The 19,115-nt window shown below is 39.8% G+C and overlaps 1 protein-coding gene across 1 annotated transcript in view; it reads left to right on the top strand.

The window, feature by feature from the left end:
- Positions 1 to 19,115, top strand: part of galnt14 (UDP-N-acetyl-alpha-D-galactosamine:polypeptide N-acetylgalactosaminyltransferase 14 (GalNAc-T14)) — a 229,672-nt gene that overhangs the window by 133,707 nt on the left and 76,850 nt on the right. Inside the window, exon 3 of the mRNA XM_084737770.1 lies at positions 8,037 to 8,135. Coding sequence (XP_084593896.1) covers positions 8,037 to 8,135 — 99 coding nt within the window. The remainder of the gene's footprint in view (positions 1 to 8,036; positions 8,136 to 19,115) is intronic.

The following is a 19,115-nucleotide window of genomic DNA, read 5'->3' as shown; positions in this document are numbered from 1 at the left end:
TTGTGCTTTCTCTTATTTTATGTCATAAAGTTACAATATTGGATGTTCATATTAAAGGTGGTCAGAGTTTCAAACTATGAGGGAAACATATAAAAGTAATCCGTATGAGCAAAACGCTCAGGTTTCCGACTACTTTTTACAGCACAGCACACCCACCCACTGCAACTGTCTCCATTCAGCAAAACCAGCTCAGGATTATGTTCGTGTTCGGTATGTCTCACAAAAATTGAAGGAGAGTTATATATTTCATGGTTTTCCCTCTGATGTCCTGCAGCAGCTCAGCTGTCTGTGATTTACAGTTTCTGATGGACAGGTCTATACTCGTTGCTCATGGAGCTCCCTGTCCAGGCAGAGTCAGCTGCAAGACTAACTAAGCTAACCAGCAATTAGCGGCTAAAGTAGCTAACTGCTAACAACAAAATAACCAAAAGTTGAGACAGACAAGCCAGAGGACATCAGTGGGAAAACCAGAAAATATTTTTGCCAAAAAATATGATCCAATTCCACTATAAATGGTGGATAAAGTTCAAAAAGTTGTGTGCTTGTGTACAGTAATCAGTTTCCAGCACTGGGTGCTGCAGTCTAGAAGAGCTAATGGCTAAAATAGCTGCTTGCAACAAGTAAAATTCTGTAAGGAGCTCCTGGAGGACATCACAGGGAAGAGCGGAAAACAAGTTAGCCAATCAGAAGAAAGCAGGCTTTTAGGGAGGAGATGGGAGTCAACACAGCTTGTTTCAGACATAAAGGGCCAGTATAAGATACATGAGGATGTTTTTGACTGTGAATCAGGCAAAGCTGCTCTAAGTGAATCTCAGGATGAAAATATAGAGCTGGAAAAAAGTATGAAAGGTCCCCAGATAGTTTTAGTTCCTTAAACTTCAAAACTTAACCACAGAAGTAGCAATCATGTTACTGTAAATCTGCAAGGCAATGGAAACTGGTACCGTTGTGACGATAGCTGTGCCAGATCAGGAATTCTCATATAGGGTCAATTTGGAAAGCAACTTTAGGCTTCTTTGCAAATGTTTGATTGAGAGGGGAAGTGTTTTGTGGCAGGAGAAAAAGACAAAGAACCACTACTAAATCACTACACCGCTACAGCAGCTCTTTCATGTTTGCAAGTTTTCGGCCGGGAGTGAGGTGGAGAAAACAAGAGAAGAGTGAGAGACAGAGAGGTCAGGACAGGGCACAGAGGGAGAGAGAGGAACGGAGAGGAAGATAATAGAAAAAAAGCCGAGAGGCAGAACAAGTGAAGGACAGAGAGAAAGAAGAGCGTTAGAGGTGTTAATCAGAGGCTGCAGGTAGGTCGGTACTCTGTGTGTGTGCGTGCGTGTGTGTGTGTGTGCATGTGTGTGTGTGTGTGTGTGTGTGTGTGTGTGCGTGCGTGCGTGTGTGTGCGTGTGTGTGAACAGGTCTGACAGTATCTCAGGGCTACATCAGTGGCCATTAGTATTTTGCAGCACGAACACAGACTTTGACAGGTCGGCTGCACCGCCCGCAGAGAGGCTCTGTGTGTGTGTGTGTGTGTGTGTGTGTGTGTGTGTGTGTGTGTGTGTGTGTGCATGAGTGTTTGTCTGCTGCTTTTGACCTGTCCTTTCATGTGTTTATCTCACCTCCAGATGAACTTTGATGAGCCAACATACGCACACAACCGCACACACAAACACAAACTCTCACTCCTCAAATGGCCCTGCTCATCAAATATAAATGATTTTCACACCATCTGGACAGAAATCTACTGTAAACACTCTGCTCGTCTCCTACAGTCATGCTCTCTTTTAGCCTCCGCATCCTTTTTTTTTTAACTTCAATTATTTATCCTTCCATTGCTCTCTTCTCCGCCCTTTTACTTTCTGCCTTTTCTTTGCTTGTTTTGTTTTTGTCTCCTCTGCTTTTCCATCTCCTCTTGCCTTTTATTAAACTGTGGACAGGACGGAGATATGCAGCTTTAAAATTGGCTTTAGGGGGAGTTTTGTTCCTGGTTTTCTTTTTGCGTTTGGTTTTGTTTTTATCTTCAGATTCGCTGTTATTTATGATAGCACTGTTCCTTTAGAAGTTAAATGGGGGATTTTTCTCAATTTGTCTCTTTTTCTACATTTTGCTGTTTTGTCACCTCCATTTCGCTTCCATTTTCACTTCCTCTCCTCCCTTTTTCATCCTCTCCTCACTCCTCTACATCCTCTTCCAATCTCTCCCCTCCTCTCTCATATTTGCTCTTACCCTCTCACCTCCCTTTTATCCTCCTGCCTTTCTTCCTCTCACCTCCTGTTGTTGCCGTTTGTCCCCTCTCACATTTTCTTTCTCCAACCCTCCTCCGACCTCCCTTTTTTCTCCGCCATCACCTTGTTTGACTCCTCTTCCTCTCTCCTCACCCATCATCTCTATTTCCTCCAGTCACTCTGCTCTTCTTCATCTATCCCCCGCCCTCTCATGTACTTCCTCCTGTTTCCTTCCCAGTGTGTGTGTGTTCTCTTTGAGCTTTGACGCATCAGGAAGTTAAGGCGCACACACACACACACACATGCGCACACACACACACAAACACACATACACTCGCTTGGGGAGTGTGGAAGCTTGTTCATATCAGCCTCAACATCAGTCATCTGTCAGCACAACTTTTATCTGTACATCTCTGTCTGTCTCTCTCTCTGCCTGTCTGTCACTGTGTCTCTCGGCCTCGTTCGTCCCTCTCCACACACACACACAAACACACACGCACAGTAGCAGCAGCTCGTCTTTATCTGCTTATCGTTCCTCTCTGGTAGAGCTGCTGAATAAATCAACTGCAGGAAAACCAGAGATGGAGACGGGGAGATATAGAGGGATGGAGGAGGCGGAGAGGGGCATGATGGGATATGATATGACAAATATATACAGCGCATATTCCTATTCTCACCGGGAGAGAGAGATAGAGACAATGTGGGAAGAAAGGTAGAAGCAAAGAAAGACGGAAAGAAATCTGAATGTGGAGTGACAGCAGTCTGCTCACAGCCTGTTCTGGCCTTCAATTTAAAAAACCTCTGTGTGTGTGTCTGTCTGTGTGTGTGTGTGTGTGTGTGTGTGTAGTGTGGTATGAATTTTGTACTATTCCTTCTATCTTTATATTTTGTTCTTTGGTCTATCAAATGTTTTTATGATTGAGAATGCAACTGACAATATATAAAAACAAAGTAAATGGAGAGAAAGCAAAGAGGAATGAAATGACAGGACAGGTAGGAAAAGAAACTTAGACTCACGGAAAGAACGAAGAAAAAGTAAAACAAAAGGTGACAGAGGAGACTAAAAGATAAGGGAAAGACAAAGAAAGTGATTATAGAGAAAAAAGAAAGAACAAGAGAAGGAAAGACGGAAGGAACTAAGGAGAGTGATGGAAAAAAGAGAGATATGTAAGACGGACAGACAGACACATAGATCGATACCTGATATATGCAGGTTTTTTAAACACTAAAAATAGGTGACTGAGCCTTTTCCTGTTGCCAGTAGATCCATTTTTTCTGGTGTGTTCTGGAAAGCACAGCAGAGACTCAGCTCATGTCTGTGCAGGAGAGAAGAGAGAAAGAGTTTTTTAAAGTCTCTGTGCTGTTCAGCTCTTAGTAGTTTTGTAGCTTCTGACTGACTCTCTGTGGTTCGAAGGTTAGTTTCTCTCCTGCTGTTTGTACTTTCAGATGTCTGCCTTATTTTGCTGTTTCATATCACTTTCAGCTGATCGGAGTCGTACTTACTGCTCATGAAAACCCAACATTTCCTAATTTTGCTTCTTCGTAATAGAAGTTTTTAGATAACAAAATAATGTGGAGAATTTTTGTGAAGAATCTATATGAAGAAAAATGTTTATCCACCAGATCCACATCCGCTCGACCAAATACAAGCACTTAAACACTAAATACACGCCTGACACACAGAGTCAAACCAAGTCAAGCAGCACATGTGAATGAAAAAGGAGCAAAAGAGAAGAAGTAACCAACGGAGGCAAAAGACCTTCACTGTCTTCACTAAAAAAGGGGTGATAATAGTGTGTGCACCCGGGGTTGTTTACATCATTGGTTCCCAACCTGGGGTCCAGGTGCCAAAGACTGGTGCTAGAAATCATAGAGGGTCCCCAAGACTTTATCTGCTCTGAGATCCTCACAATCAAAAATGCATGTCAACTAAAATCACAAAATTCAAAGCACTTTTCAAGCTTTTTCAAGGTGCATTTTCAAGCTTTTCCAGCACCTTACAGCAGAAAGAAAGAAAGAAAGAAAGAGACAAATTTCCAAACTAAAACTTGCCACCCCTGGCTGACGTTCCCTGCCCAGCTAGACACTGAACCCTCTCTTTTAATCTACTCTACACGCACATATTATAACAATAAAAACATGAATCATACGCTTGTTTCTGATTTTTTTTACATCCTGTAATCTGCTTTGGTGATATTGTTTCCCCACTTAATCATCGTGCCTCTAAACTAAAAAAAAAAAAAAAAGAAAATCAAATTGCGAGTTAATGAGGTGCTGATCGTATTATTTCACAGCCGGGTGCTCGTGTGCACTGACTGATGCTGTGTGCCGACCTGTTAATACAACAAATTAGGAGTTGAGCTTATGTGCGAACCCCGCAGCAAATCACAGGAGGTGGTTCAATGGTTGGCCCAAGGGCACTTTGACAGGACACACTGGGTTTCTGGGTTTCTTCTGGGTTAGAAAGTCTAGCATACACATCCAGCTGTTTTCATACAGAAGTGTTTGTTAGGGAACATGATGCAGAATTATATAGACAACTCTTACCTCATGGAAGAAGAAGAAGAATCTGGTCTAACGTGTAAAATGTTTTCTGGGTTAAATGCATGAGTTTTGGTCGGACAGATAAATCAGACAGACTTCATAGAGATTCTTGCACTTTGTTGATATTCCCTGATATGAAATTTCCTCCTGGATCACAGCGCGTCAGCATGTTTTTGGTGTCGTCTCATGTCAGAGGCTTGAAAAGTAGACAGGTTTTCGTCCTCTGAGCCACACGAGCTACAATTTTTCTGTGAAAAATATGTGTATCTTATCTGTTAAACTACAAAGTGGAGCAGCAACAGAGAAACCAACCTTCCTCAGTGGCAAGCCAAGAAACATGTTGACATGTCAGATATCACGGCTAATGTTTTTTTCAGTGCAGCACCAAGACACTAACTGGTGGCCAAAATACATTTTTGGTAGCCCAAATGTAAATTCATGTAAAAACAACAGAGAAAAGCCTTCCTTGACTGAGGCAATTGTGTTGTCCACCTTTCCCATGAATTGTGATGTGCGTTATGTTTGCTGAAGCACTTTTTTTTTTGCAATGAAAAACAGGCAACCCAAATAAGTTATCTATCAATTATCTTTAGTACATAAACTTAAATGTTGGAGGTTGTCAGAGCTTGATTTTTTGCACTTAGTCTTACATGTACTATTAGTTTACAGTTAAATTAAAATGATTGAGTAAGTCAAATATTTTCAGTAAATGCAACTTTCTTTCACCCAAATGATTGCAATAAGTTAACAGAAATTACTAATTTTGAGTATAAAACCTCATTATTTCATGTTCAGTAAAGTTATTAGAACATCTGAATAAATAAGTTTTCACTACTTATAACAATTGATAATATGAGCATTCAGTTTTATAATGCAGCATATAAACCAGTACATTACATCCTTAGATGTGCCACTTAAACTTTAATTTCCATTTCTTTTCTTTCATAGTTCACCTTTTGTGTTTCTGGTTCTGCTGTGAGACTCACATTAGCAGTTTAAGTCAGCAAAGCCAGACTTCAGTATTGTTATCCAGCCGGCAAACAAGATCTGTTTGTTGTCTTTGTAGAATTTTGAATCATAAGGGGCGAGGGAATCAGGATGTTTGTAGAACTGTAATGTTGTATTGGTGAAGGCTTGCAGTATGTGTAATATTTGATGGTCACAGACTAACCTTTTGTGGCTTTGCTGGCCTCTGTCTTTGTGGTTGAAGCAGTTTCTCCAACTAGCTAAACAATCAAAAAAGATTGTAAGACTCTTAGACCGAGGATGTTTAATTGTGTTTGAGTTTACTGAGAGACATGACTGTGAAAGTCAAACACAAATCAGTGGTGCAGGCTCTTATAATCAAAATTATATCACAGAAAACAAGGTAAGTAAATACGCAGAGATGCATCAAACAGCATGCATTTCTAAATCTAGAGATTGGTTGCTAAGCTAACAAATTTCCTTCATGCTAAGTGAATGAACAATGTGTATGTTCCATGATCACAATAGATGAATAAAGACTGAGATATCAGCAAAACTTACAGATATAATTAGGGATTTCATACTAAGGCCTTGAGGTCATTGAGAAGCCTGTATTAACTCTTAATGGACACACTGTCTTTCCTCAGGACAGTAGATGCAGCTGTCTTCTCCTTTCAGATAAATAAGGGAACAGTTTGATAGTGTCGCTACAGCAGCTGAGGTTGGAGGTGTGTTTGTCTTGTCTCTCTGAAGGGAGCAGACGTAACTGTAATCTGGTTTGCATAACGCTGACCCTGAGTTATGGAGCCAAGGGTGCTGAACTGTGGTCACAGACCTGGTCCGTTCATGCCTCCCGAAGTTTCATTCAACCCGTTTCCGCATGGACTCCTGTGGACTTTCTCCTCTTGATGTACGGGCTAAAGATAGTTCATGTTCATAAGTTAAAAATGCACCTTAACACCTATACTACTTTAGTTGACTGTTACAGTTTTTTACAGTACTTAATCTATTGAGTTTGACAACTTTACGAGATAAAATAAAAAGTATATCCAAACAAGATTGTTCTTGTAATACAGTTGTGTCTTCACAGCCAAAAAATGACTAAATGTTTTCCACAAGTAAATAAGAGTTTCTCTTTTTGTAACGTGATATTACAATTTATAAGATCAAATCTGTTTGCAGGTCCTTCATTCTGTATGTTACAAGAGCAGAGGTGTTCAGGTGTATGAGTCCAATGAGCTGCAGTGATTGGCAGATCCTGCAGGTGTTTGATCCTTTACTTTCTCATGAATGATGCCTCACATTTCATATTTGCTCGTCCTGTATAACACAGGCAACTTTCTTCACATCAGGAAATGATAATATCAGCCAAATCTTTCTTCTTTCATTATTTTTAATTGAATATTCTGTCTTCAGTACACAGATAATAAAACACACATGAGAGAGGTAGATTAGATAAGCCAGCAGCATGTGTTCAGCTGGCTGATGGTGCAGAGTGATGGGTAAAGTTTCACACACACACACACACACGCACATACACACACATCTGGGGAAGGTGAGCTTTTTAAAAATGAAGGCCAGGACGGAACAAGCAGACTGTTTCTGTTTGAAAATGTCACCAATCCATCAATCTGATAGGTAAAGGCCAGTCTTCTCATTATACTGTGTGTGTAAGTGTGTGTGTGTGTGTGTGTGTGTGTGTGTGTGTGTGTGTGTGTGTGTGTGTGTGTGCGCCTGCCTCTGCTCTTTTGGAAGAAAAGGCTGCTGACCCAGCGAAGGCAGCACACACACACACACACACACACACACACACACACACACTGTTATGTGGTGTATTTTAATGAGCCTCTGGCTGGTTATCTATAATTCATCTTCAACAGGTCTGGTCTGATCACTTGGTCACTGTGTGTGTGTGTGTGTGTGTGTGTGTGTGTGTGTGTGTGTGTGTGTAGACAGCTGAAGTGTTGATGATATCTCCTCATATGATATTATTAAAACCAACCAGCATTAATGTGGAGCATCGTGGCTCATTTAACACATTAACACACGTGTCAAAACATTTTTGTTCTTCATCTTGGATTCTTAACTTCAAATCTGTAAAGAATATATTTCTTATTTTTATTAGAATAATTTATTCTTCCAAAGACTTTTTTATTTCAATCTTTCAGGCATGTTTTAATATTTATGTTGTAAGAATCTGCATATTTTCACTCACTAATTGCGTTAAATGTACCTTAACATGGGACATTCCTTCACATAGTTGTGATGTCATGTTGAATCATGCTGTCTCTCTCTCTTTCTCTGTAGGTGCACCACTCTTCATTACGACTCTGATCTTCCTCCAACCTCCATCATCATCACCTTCCACAATGAGGCCAGATCCACCCTGCTGCGCACCATCAGGAGGTAAGACACAGATCTGTACACACACACACACACATCGCACAACTGAGACTTTTTATACAGCATGGTTCGGTGGTAAAACTGGTGTTGCGATTTTGTAAAATACATCCACCTTTTATTTTGTAACAGGGTTTTTTATTAGAGATGCTCTGACTGCAGGTTTCTTTTTAGATTACAGTTGCTGCTGTTTCTGATTTTCTTTCCTGCCCTCTCTACTCATGTCATCTCCTCTATGTCTCCCTCTCTTCTTTCTGTAACTCCTCTCTTGATCCTGTTCTCTTAACGCTGAGCCACTGAATAGGGCTGTGACATTGTATTCATTCATTTATTTTACCTTTATTTCATCAGTAACAGAGTTTTGTGTGCTGCAGCAGGCTTCCATCATGCAGCAAAAATAGATCTTTCTTCTATATTTGCTGCGAGCTACAAGCCTGCTGCAGCCACAACGTGCTGCTCTTGCATCTGGTGTAAATACATGCAACCTGCTACCATTCTGATTAACATATATTGGCTGCAGCTGATGCTGCAGAGCAGAGGAACAGCAGTTATAATAATAATAATAACTTTATTTATATAGCACCTTTAAAAACTGAGTTTTCAAAGTGCTTTGACAGCCAAAGCAAAAGAGCAGGATACTGCAGAGGCAAAATAACAACAGAAGGCCAAACAGGGGCAAGAAAAAATTAAGCTAAGGCACAAGCAAACAACACTAAAACATAGTAAAATAAGACAAAACAGTAAAACAAGAAAAACATGACAATAAGAATAAATTTAAATATCGAGGGAGGAGATCACAGAGACATAACATGATGATGCAGAGTCAAAGTAAATAATAAAAGGAATGGAATAAGACAACACATGTAATGTCAATGCAAATAAGGGCATATATTAAAAGGAGATGATGACACCACATAAAAGCAAGTCTTTAAAAATGGGTTTTGACAAGTGATTTAAAAGATGTCACTGATTCTGCAGCCTTATCTCCAGGTCATTCCAAAGTCGAGGGGACATGATGGAAAAAGCACGGTCACCTTTAGATTTAAGAGTTTGGAACAGCCAGGAGGGCCCCGCCCCCGAGGATCTAAGGCTGCGTACCGGCTCGTAAGGGGTTAACGTTTCCAGACAGACCCAAACAGGCTTTAAAAGTGATCAGTAAAATCTTAAAATCAATTCTAAAATGCACAGGAAGACAGGATTGGAGCGATGCGATGTCGTCTGTTAAAACCACTAAGAGGCCTCGCCAGTTGTACGGCATACATGCTGCTTGTGGTGTAAAATGGCAGTAAGAGCGAGGAAAATGTGATGCAGACTCGCAGTTGCAGCAGAGAGAGAGAGATTTAAAGACCTGGATTTGTGTTTCATTATTTTATAATGTGTGGAGTTTTAAGGTGTAATTTTGTTTCAAAATATAATTGATGCACACACATGTCTGATTTGTATTTGCAAGGAAAAGGTGCCGTTTTCATGAATTGTCTCTTGAAAATGTTGGTGTTTTCTTTGCTCTTCAGCCGAAGCTTTGACAGATAAAAGTTTCTGAAGACTGAGACATTACAGCAGAGATGATGCTACAGCAGAACAACAACCTTTACACACACACACACACACATTTACCCTCCTGACCCTCAGTCTCTGAACCATCGTTCTGTCATTCAGTTTGATGATATCAGCAGGTTGCCACACACACAATATAAACAGACACACACACGCGCGCACACACACACACCTCCAGGATTTGGCCTGAGTTCAGCTCATTATACCAGTCAGTCAGCGGGGACGGGCCACGTCTCCTCACTATCACAGAGGACATTGTGTGTTTTGTGTGAATGTGTGTCTATATTTTCTACGTGTGTGTTTGTGTGTGTGTATGAATGTGTGTCCTCCCCTTCAGCCCTTCTCAAAGCTCTGCAGTTTTCAACCAATTAAAAGACAATCTGTCTCCCTGAGCCCCTCTGCTCCCTTTGGCTCCAGCTCTCTGTATGTAAGTGTTGCTGTGTGTGTGTGTGTGTGTGTGTGTGTGTGTGTGTGTGTGTGTGTGTGTGTGTGTGTGTGTGTGTGTGTCTGTGTGTCTGTGTGTTGCCGGTGGTGACTTGGAGCTGGAAGTAGTTTAGCTGCCTCTTATTTTTAGTTTGTGAATTTGGAACATTTGCTCTCACCAGGATTCTCTGAAGCTTCTTTATTTCTGCAGATTTATTTGACTTGGAAACGTTTAAAAATGAAAATATCTTCAACAGTATTTAAAAGATATTTATGGCAGCGATAATCCAACACATTCATGTAGACATTTTATGTTTGTTTTACTGCCTTTGGATGCTGATTTATATGACAAAGTATTAAACCAAAACAAGATTTTTGATTTTGCAGGTCTGAACACACTGATCGAAATGTTAAACGCTCACGTTTCAGATGTCTGCAGCTTGTTTGTAACAGACAGTGGAAGTCTACTACAGATGTATTTAAGGATACCGTGTTCCAAGATGCCATCACATGCTTGATGCTTATAATATAAGCAGACCTTTAACAATACCAAAAGTTAAAGGTACAATAAAACCATAATAAAATAGTCGAACAAAGAAACAAAGAAAAAATGGCTTTTATTAAATAATAAATCTGATGAGTGCAGCATTTTTGTTCATTTAATATTTGTTTTCCCTTTTATCTGTAAGTGATTCTGCTTTCCTTCTTCAATAAAATAAAATAAAAGTAGCTGCCATGATCTAAGTAAGTGCAAAAAATTGGCTTGAATTGTCTTTTACATTAAATGTTTGAATTATATATTTGTACAGTTGCAAAACAAAAACAATGCAGCAGACAATAACACTCCTTTTATCAAATAAAATGCAGTATCATTAAATATCAGAGGAGATAATGAATCCTCTGCATCATGGCCTGCTCTATTCACACACGGACTTATGGCAGACTTTGGACTAGGAAGCTGACAGGGTCAAAGGGACGGATCACCTGAGAATGAAGTTTCAGTCATAATCTCCTCACCCTCATGTTGATTGAAGGTCAGGTTTAGTTTTTTAGTCCACAAAACACTGCTGGAGTTTCAAAGGAAAACGGTGTTGCAGAATCTCCCAAACAATGGAAGTGAGTGGTGACCAGTTTTCAAATGGCATTAATTTTTGCGTGCACACGCCCAGGATCTACACTGAAGATTTAGGCTAAAAACATGATGTAAATTGTGTCACTATTCGCTTAAAGTGTTTGGGAGATTCTGTGAAACTCCAGCAGTGTTTTGTGAACTAAAAAAACTAAACTCGACCTTCAATCAGCATGAGGACGAGTGGATAATGACTGAATTTTCATTTTTTGGCAAACTATCCTTTTAAATACGTTTATTGTCTGGTACAACTAATTTGGACTATGGATGTCAGTTTTGGTTAATTTTGCTTCCGACAGCCGACACCCATTAGCCGGCAACTAAACAGGTAAAAAAAAAAAAAAAGCAAAATGACGTGAAAGACAAGAGGTGCTCTAATCTAATTCATAAAAATGAAGAACACCATGAATCCAGTCTGTCCGCCCTGGGATTTTCTAACTGAACCATGGGCAGGACGCACACTTTTACTTTGGAAATCTGATTGTTTCACAACATGGATTAAGAAGAAAGGCATTAAAACAGAAGGTCAAAAATGAGACTCAAATAGGGTGGTATTGATTGGTAGATAGTCTGCATGAAAAAAAAAGATCAATGTGAAAATGGAGAGCGGTATGCAGGCAAGCTGGAAACAGTATGAAGCAGCTACACACCGGACCTTCAGCTTGGGAACTGGCAGGAATAAAAAACATTTTCTGTCTGGTGGAACTGACTCACACATTTGCATCCACACATACAGCTCCTCTATCTAATGTCTACATAAATGCAAAGTTAGAGTGCATGTGTTCAAGGAGCTATGCACAGGGTGAGATGTGATAAATATACAAATAGGGATAATGTCCTGCTTTAGGACAGTCTGTCCTTGAAGGAAGTTGTGTTGTTTGTACTCAGTTGCACGTAAGAAAAGTAAAACTAAGTCGCTGCATAAGGGATGAAAAAAGAGAAACCTCACCTCTGTTCGCCTGGCCAAGTGCCGCTGTTCAGTGATTCGACAAACACTGTGGAACACATCGGATCAGCTTTCTATATTTCATCTTGATATTTTACTTTTTCAGGCTGCCATTTCCTCTTTTAAAGGTGCAGCAGGTTCTCAGAAAGCGTCCACTTTAAGTGCTTCACCGGGTGTCTTTACAGGCAGACTGAAGTACTTTGGTAATTTGAAATAGCTCTGCGAGGGATCACTTGACATTTGGAGTTTTCTTTTCTCATGAGTCACTGAATCACGGGAAGGCAGCTGACAACACGAAACAGCCAACAGACAGAAATTGGTCACGTAATGAGTAAGTGTGGATCAACTCATCTGCTTTGTGGAGTTTATAAGTGTTCAGAAGCTGCACATGCAACTGTTGTCTGAAAGCGGTGTTTGGTTGCTGTGGAAACAAAGTTTCGAAAGCACAAAGTTTTTTCCAAAGTGTCTGCACTAAATTTGTGTTTCAGACAGTGTTTCTTCTTCTTTAGTAGAAGAGAGTGAACTCACTGCTGCATACTTCTGAAAGTCTCTTTTTACTTGATGATTCAACAGAGAGGTCAGAGGTCAGAGTTACGGTTGAATGAATCTGGACGTGTTGGTGCCTCGCTCAACAAAATTTTATGGACCATCTCGTGGCTTTGCACGTTTTGGCTCATTAACTACAAATTGTGTGTAGTTTACATTACTGCTGACCCAATCATCAGTTTTTAGACTGATTTTCCACCTTAGTCAGCCACTGAAAATTATCTGACATATGTAATCCATCACAGTGAACAATTTTCTAGGTTTTGTCAAAGTTAAGTTATTGTTTCATGGTGCTGCAGTTTCAGCAGACTGCTGCAGATGTTCAAGAACTCAGCATCAGAGCAGCATGTTGTTGCAGGCAATAAGAGACATATTGTGAAAGGAAAACAAACACTAGGCTGTGTGTTGCATTAAAACAGTTGTTTTAGAGTCCTGCACGGGCCAAAACCTTGAATGCAGGCATAACTCAGAGCCTGAAGTTTATAGTTTTGCTTTAAACTTTGTTACTGACACGCTGGCTGTGTTTACATGGACAGTATTTCTTAAATCTGATGGAAATACTTCTCATCTTAAATTTGGCACCATAACAACTTTTTTTGACATGTGCAAGCTGGTGAAGAAGAAGTGGTTCTGGTTTGCCTACCGCCAGTAAACAAAGAAGTATTTCTGCTCAGCATTTTCAAGATGGACCCACATCGTCAGAATCAGAATCGCTTTATTCACCGCATGTACAAAGTACGCAGGAATTAGATTTGGTGATGCAGCGCAGTGGGGCAAGAAGATAAAAAGTTTAAAGTCACTAATTTAAAGGGTTTAAGAGTTATAGGAAAGTACAGTATGAGTTATTAATAAGAAATAAGAATAAGAAAAGTAGAGAACAAGTTAAGAGAAGTAAGTATGGCGCGCTCTGCTACAGACTGTGAATGGCATTATGAGATGCTGTATCTGCAGGTGGGAATGTAATAACATGTATTCCACAGTCCTGGCAGGGTGGTTGGGTCCACTGACGGGGTCTCCTGAGAAGGTTAACACCTTTAAATCTTTTAAGGGGTTGTATGACATAACAGCTGGATTAAATAACACTCTTTGTGACACGTCACCAACCCCCCCACGTGAGGCAGGAGATGCAGAAAGAGAGAAACAGATCAAGTGTTGACTTAAACCTCTACTTTTAACCCAACTGAAAATTACTGAAGATCCAGCTGGATCAGACCGGTTTCTTCCAGTTGAAGTGGTTACATGGTAGGGGTGGGAGAAAAAAAATCAATTCTCTTAAGCATTGTCATTCTTTTTCTTATGAATCCTGGATTGATCTTCTGAATGCTGAATCAATTTTATATATGTACAGATATGTAGGACTTAGTCCATTAGCTCAATGCTAATATATAATAGGAACGGCAAAAGAAATTAGCATCATGATCGTGGTAATATTATCATGAACTAATCCATTTTAATTCACACGCTCAACATGAAACATACAGAGTTCAAACACAATGACTGAATAAAGTACATCGTTTTTTTTTGTTTTTTTAAATATACACTCATTCTGAACTTGATGCCTGCAACATGTTCCAAATAAGTTGGGACAGGAGCATTTTCAAACCGTTTACATTTTACAGTGTCCCGACATCAGATGTATATTATCTCTGATCTGACTGAAGCTGCTCCCCTGGCTTCAACAATCCACACTGACCAGCTACAAAACTCACAGTTTCAAAGTTCAGTTTCATAAGTGACGGATGTTAATTTAAGCTCTTTGGTTTTCAGTTTTTAATTTTGGCACCTTATTTAATCCATTATTTCCTGATGGCACCAGATTGATGAACAGACGCAGCTAAAATTTACCTCAAAAAGTAATTTATTTACTGTTTTTATATACAAGAAAACAAAGCTGCTGCTGCTGCATGATTCAACTCTTCCCCATGTTCTGGTGTTAAAAAAGCAAACACAGATGGCAAAAAATTGTAATACTGAATTGCACTACTTTTAGAATTGCAATACATATACACACGATAGTGTGGAATTGGGAGATGAGTGTATCATACTGTCGCTATCACATAAGGAAGTTTTATTCTGTTTGGTTTAATATTATGATTATTTGTTGAAAATTAGTGTCACATGTGCACTGAGGTTTAACGTTAAGTAGGAGTATTTATATTTCTATGAGTAATTTCTGCCTGAAATTGGGCCCAAAGCCAGCTTGAACTCCAGCTGCTGACCTCCACATGGTTCCTGCAACTCACTCTCACAAACGTCTCGGGTTCCAACAAGCACATGAACGCATGTTTTAAGAAATCAAAGAAAGAAATCAGATGCCTTCAAAGAAGGTGTTCGCAACCTACAATTATTTACTGTTCTCATAGATGCTACTGTTATTTATTGCAGTTTACAGTTCATTGTAGTCGATGATACTGTTATTCATTTACTGCCATTCAGCCTGCATAACAACCAGGAGTGGAGGATGTTCATGCGGCTGCCAAATCTGAATGTGTGAGAGACTATGATAATGTGAAGCGGAGTACTGAGAAAAAGCCTCCATCATCACTCTTCATGGGTGAACACTTTTGAAAAATGTCAATCTGCTTATTCTTTAATCTTCATTGGATCGCATCCAAAAAGTTTACAAAAGATATTCAGTGTCAGAAAACTTTTTTCTTAGAGGCTTTGAAAGATATTTAGTTGAAGACAGCAAAAAATTGCAATCTAATTTCAAGCGTCAGTTTTCAAGCTGAAAAAAAGAGAGACTTGAATCGCCAGATAATAGCTAGATAAGTTTTCTTTTTACTATCTGCAATCATGCTTTGCTGCGGGGACTGTGAAAACACTGAGAGCGTACTGAATGCCTACAATTACATTATAAAAGGGTATAATTTGGGGAGTTTTGTGCGCTTTGGGGCTTGATGATATGCAGGCCGAACTTTAATAAGTTTGATTTCTGAGACAATGATGGGCACTTTGAAGGCTTTTCATCTCGTGATCAAAGAGTTGCTTTCTGAGGGAGAGCCGGGCCTTGTCGATATTTAATCAAGCTCTGATCCGAAAATTGATCTCATCTTCTCCGTCTCCGCCGGGCGAGAGATAAGCGGGCGAAGAGGAAGAGGAAGAAAAGGAGCGAGAGAGAAAAGAGATGTGCAGCTTTTGAGGACATATTTGGTTTTAATGGGTTTAGTTTGTTTTGTCTCTGCGTGTGTGTCTCTGCGTGTGTGTGTGTGTGTGTGTGTGTGTGTGTGTGTGTGTGTGTGTGTGTGTGTGTGTGTGTGTGTGAAACAGCCTCCTGGGCTGCAAAGGTTCCATTATTGTGAAGGAGCCACAGGAGCATTATGGGAAAAAAGGAGAGAGGTAGTGAGAGATCCCTCCCTCCAGATCAGCACCAGCTCAGCAGTTTCTGACTCAGTCGACCTAAAAACGCTCAGTAAAGAGTCCGGATCACTTCCTCTACAACTGATCACTCAGGATTTATTAGGACGAGGTCATTAGGCAGATTGATGGTCGTTGCTTTCGACTGCAACTCCACTGTTTTATATGGGATTTAATTCTACTCTGTTGTGCCCTGCTCTTCTTCATTTCTGTCTTGTTTATTTGTACCTTTTTCTGTGCACCACAACATAATGTAGAACTTTAACTTTGATTTACACTGATTCAGTGCAGATTTTGGCCAGTGGGTTCAAGTCACAAAAAAACATGTTTAGTCCCCCGGTTGCAGAAAACCACTTAGGCAAAGGTTGCCCTTAAAGATCACCTATTATGCAAAATACACTTTTTCAGGGTTTTCCAACAAAAATATCCATCCACAGTCCTTCTGAAGACCCCTGAAATATGAGAAACTGCAGGGAGCTGACCGATCAAAGCAGACAGGAGCTCAAACAGAATGTTTCAGACAGAGAATGAAGAAAGGAGCTGCAAAAATGATAAATAAAAACCCCCAAATAAGAATATGAACCCAAGAATTTTTCATCTAAATATGCCTGAAAAAAAACCAAGTTCCATTAACGAGTTACATCTTTAGGATGTTGTGAGGGAAAACCCTTTGTAACTTACAGCTTTAATATGTGAAAGAGTACTGATGTCTATACCCAGGTGCAAGTACTGTTACGTTACAGACATATTACTCAACTAAAAGTAAAACCACTGATGTATTACGGAGTATTAGTTACTTTTTATCTGTTATTATTGATAGCAGGCATTCAGGTGAAAGGGATTTCAGAAATACTCCTGCACTGTTCTGCTCACTGGTCACGATCACCTCTACAAACCTGTGCCTGCTGCAGCATCTTTTGTTTGTTTGTTCTGTCATGGTATTTATTGGCCTTTCTGCAGTCGAATAGCCTTATTGGTTGCCATTATGTTATGCAGCTGAGAGGTTTGTATTTTAATTCAAATTGTAGGATTACTCAGTAGTGAATTACTTGGAAAAATACTCATAAAAGTTCAAGAACCACCCAAAAAGACTTAACTGCAGTAATGTGAGTAGTTGTATGAAGTGCCCATATTATGATAGTTATTATCATGAAAAATGCAAGACTGTATGCAAATCTCCTAAATGAACCCCTCAGCTTAGGGAAATATTTCACAGAAGGCGCAAACTTAAGTTTGAAACTTCAACTGGGCGCAGTTTACCAGATAGCATTTAACATTCCTGATTAGACAGCATTTATTGAATGCATGCATTTGGCATCTAATTTCAGCTGTGATTAGACAATATTTGTCAAGATTACAGAGTGTTTACAGGATGTACCATTACACATCATCACTGATGAGACTTTTTTTATTCCATCAGTGCCTGTATGAGGCTTTAGATTATCACTGATGAGCTTGTACATACAGCATCCACTAAGTAAACATCATCAGACAGTAATGAGTGAATATAGATATAGATCATGGTCGATTAGCACTGACAAGACTATTTAATGTGTGAAAACTAGCCTTTTGACCCCAGACTGCGACTGATAAATGTAGATGTACAGTGCTGTAGATCAGCAGTGATGAGACAGTATTTACTGGGTGCAGATATATAGCACAATGCATCACTGGTACTTAGACAGAAGTAGACGTATTGAGTGGCTGAATCAGGATTTTTTTTTCCTTAAGAACAGTTTCTGTGGATCTGCTGGGGAAGGCTTTCTGTCAGACCAAGAAAGATTTAACATGCAATGAAAACGCTGCAGTGTACAATTTTAAAAGGCTAACTCTGTGTTTTTAAGGAATAATGTTCACTGCTACACATTTTTAAAATGTCTTGACTTTTAATAATAATTTTATTTAAGTTAAATAGGGACATTTTTCCATGTAGTGGACATCTCAGTTCGGCTGTGAATGCCTTCCATTGCTGTCAGGGGTCTTGATAGAGAAATTTGTTGGAGAAAGATGGTGGGATGCGGATGAATGGAAGGACTGGTGGATGCAGAAGTGGGGAGAGAAAGGATTGATAAATTACTCCAGCACGGCGGAGGATGGAAGAACTGGCTGTCAGCTAACCAATCAGGCAGAGAGAGAAGAAGAAAGAGGGAGGGAACCAAGCTGAGGTACGAACACAGAAAGCTGGAAACATGCAGAGAAAGCTTCAGAGAGGAAAAAAAAAAAAAAGAAACAAAACTGTACCCTGGGCAAAGTGCAATACCACGTGAACAGTAGATACTAATTTGACTCCTCACCTGTAGCGAATGAAGCAATTTTGCAGCTGATTTACAATAGGAGCGAAAACAAAACACCCCACGAAGGAATGTGTTTTTACAGCGGCCAGCAGAGCAGAAGATATCTCGCTCATGACAGTTCAAAGAATCACTTCTCAGGTGTAAATAAATCCACAAGTCCTGGGCGGCAGAGAGGCGAGACAATCTGAAATCTGTAATAGAGGTTTTCTAGTTCTGCTGCCTTCATGGAGGACCAGTGGAGAGGTGTCAACACAAAAACAAAGGTGGATTAAATGGTGTAAAAACTGGAGTGAGTCACAGACATTTCCACTTGACTGCAATCTATTTTTTATTGGTATTTAGAGTTTTCCAATATAGTAAATGAATATAATCACAGATGACCAAGCATTAATCAGTGCAATACTGGCAAGCAACCACAAACAAAAAGAAAGAAAAACAACTAAAAACAAAACAAGATAAGTAAAAGTAAAACCTCTCACCTCCCAAATCCCTACCTTTCCCATCTCACCTACAGTGGAGCACATGGAGAACAATTGTATTAATGATTTAAATATAGTGATTGATTACTGTGTTTTCATCAACCATTAATGTCTAAAATTTCATGGCAATCCATCGTGAAGATGGTGACTCAGTCAGCTAGTCTTTACTAAAGTAGAGCCATGCTGATGACAAGGGTAAAAATGAAGGAAATAAAAATGTCACAGGTACTTATGAAAACCTGTTTTTGCAGCAGTACA

This window comes from Lutjanus erythropterus, chromosome 15 (assembly GCF_056507025.1).
Source record: "Lutjanus erythropterus isolate fLutEry1 chromosome 15, fLutEry1.hap2, whole genome shotgun sequence".
NCBI lineage: Eukaryota > Metazoa > Chordata > Actinopteri > Lutjaniformes > Lutjanidae > Lutjanus > Lutjanus erythropterus.
The sequence above is the reverse complement of the archived record's forward strand: the minus strand, read 5'-3'. Positions and strand labels throughout refer to the sequence as shown.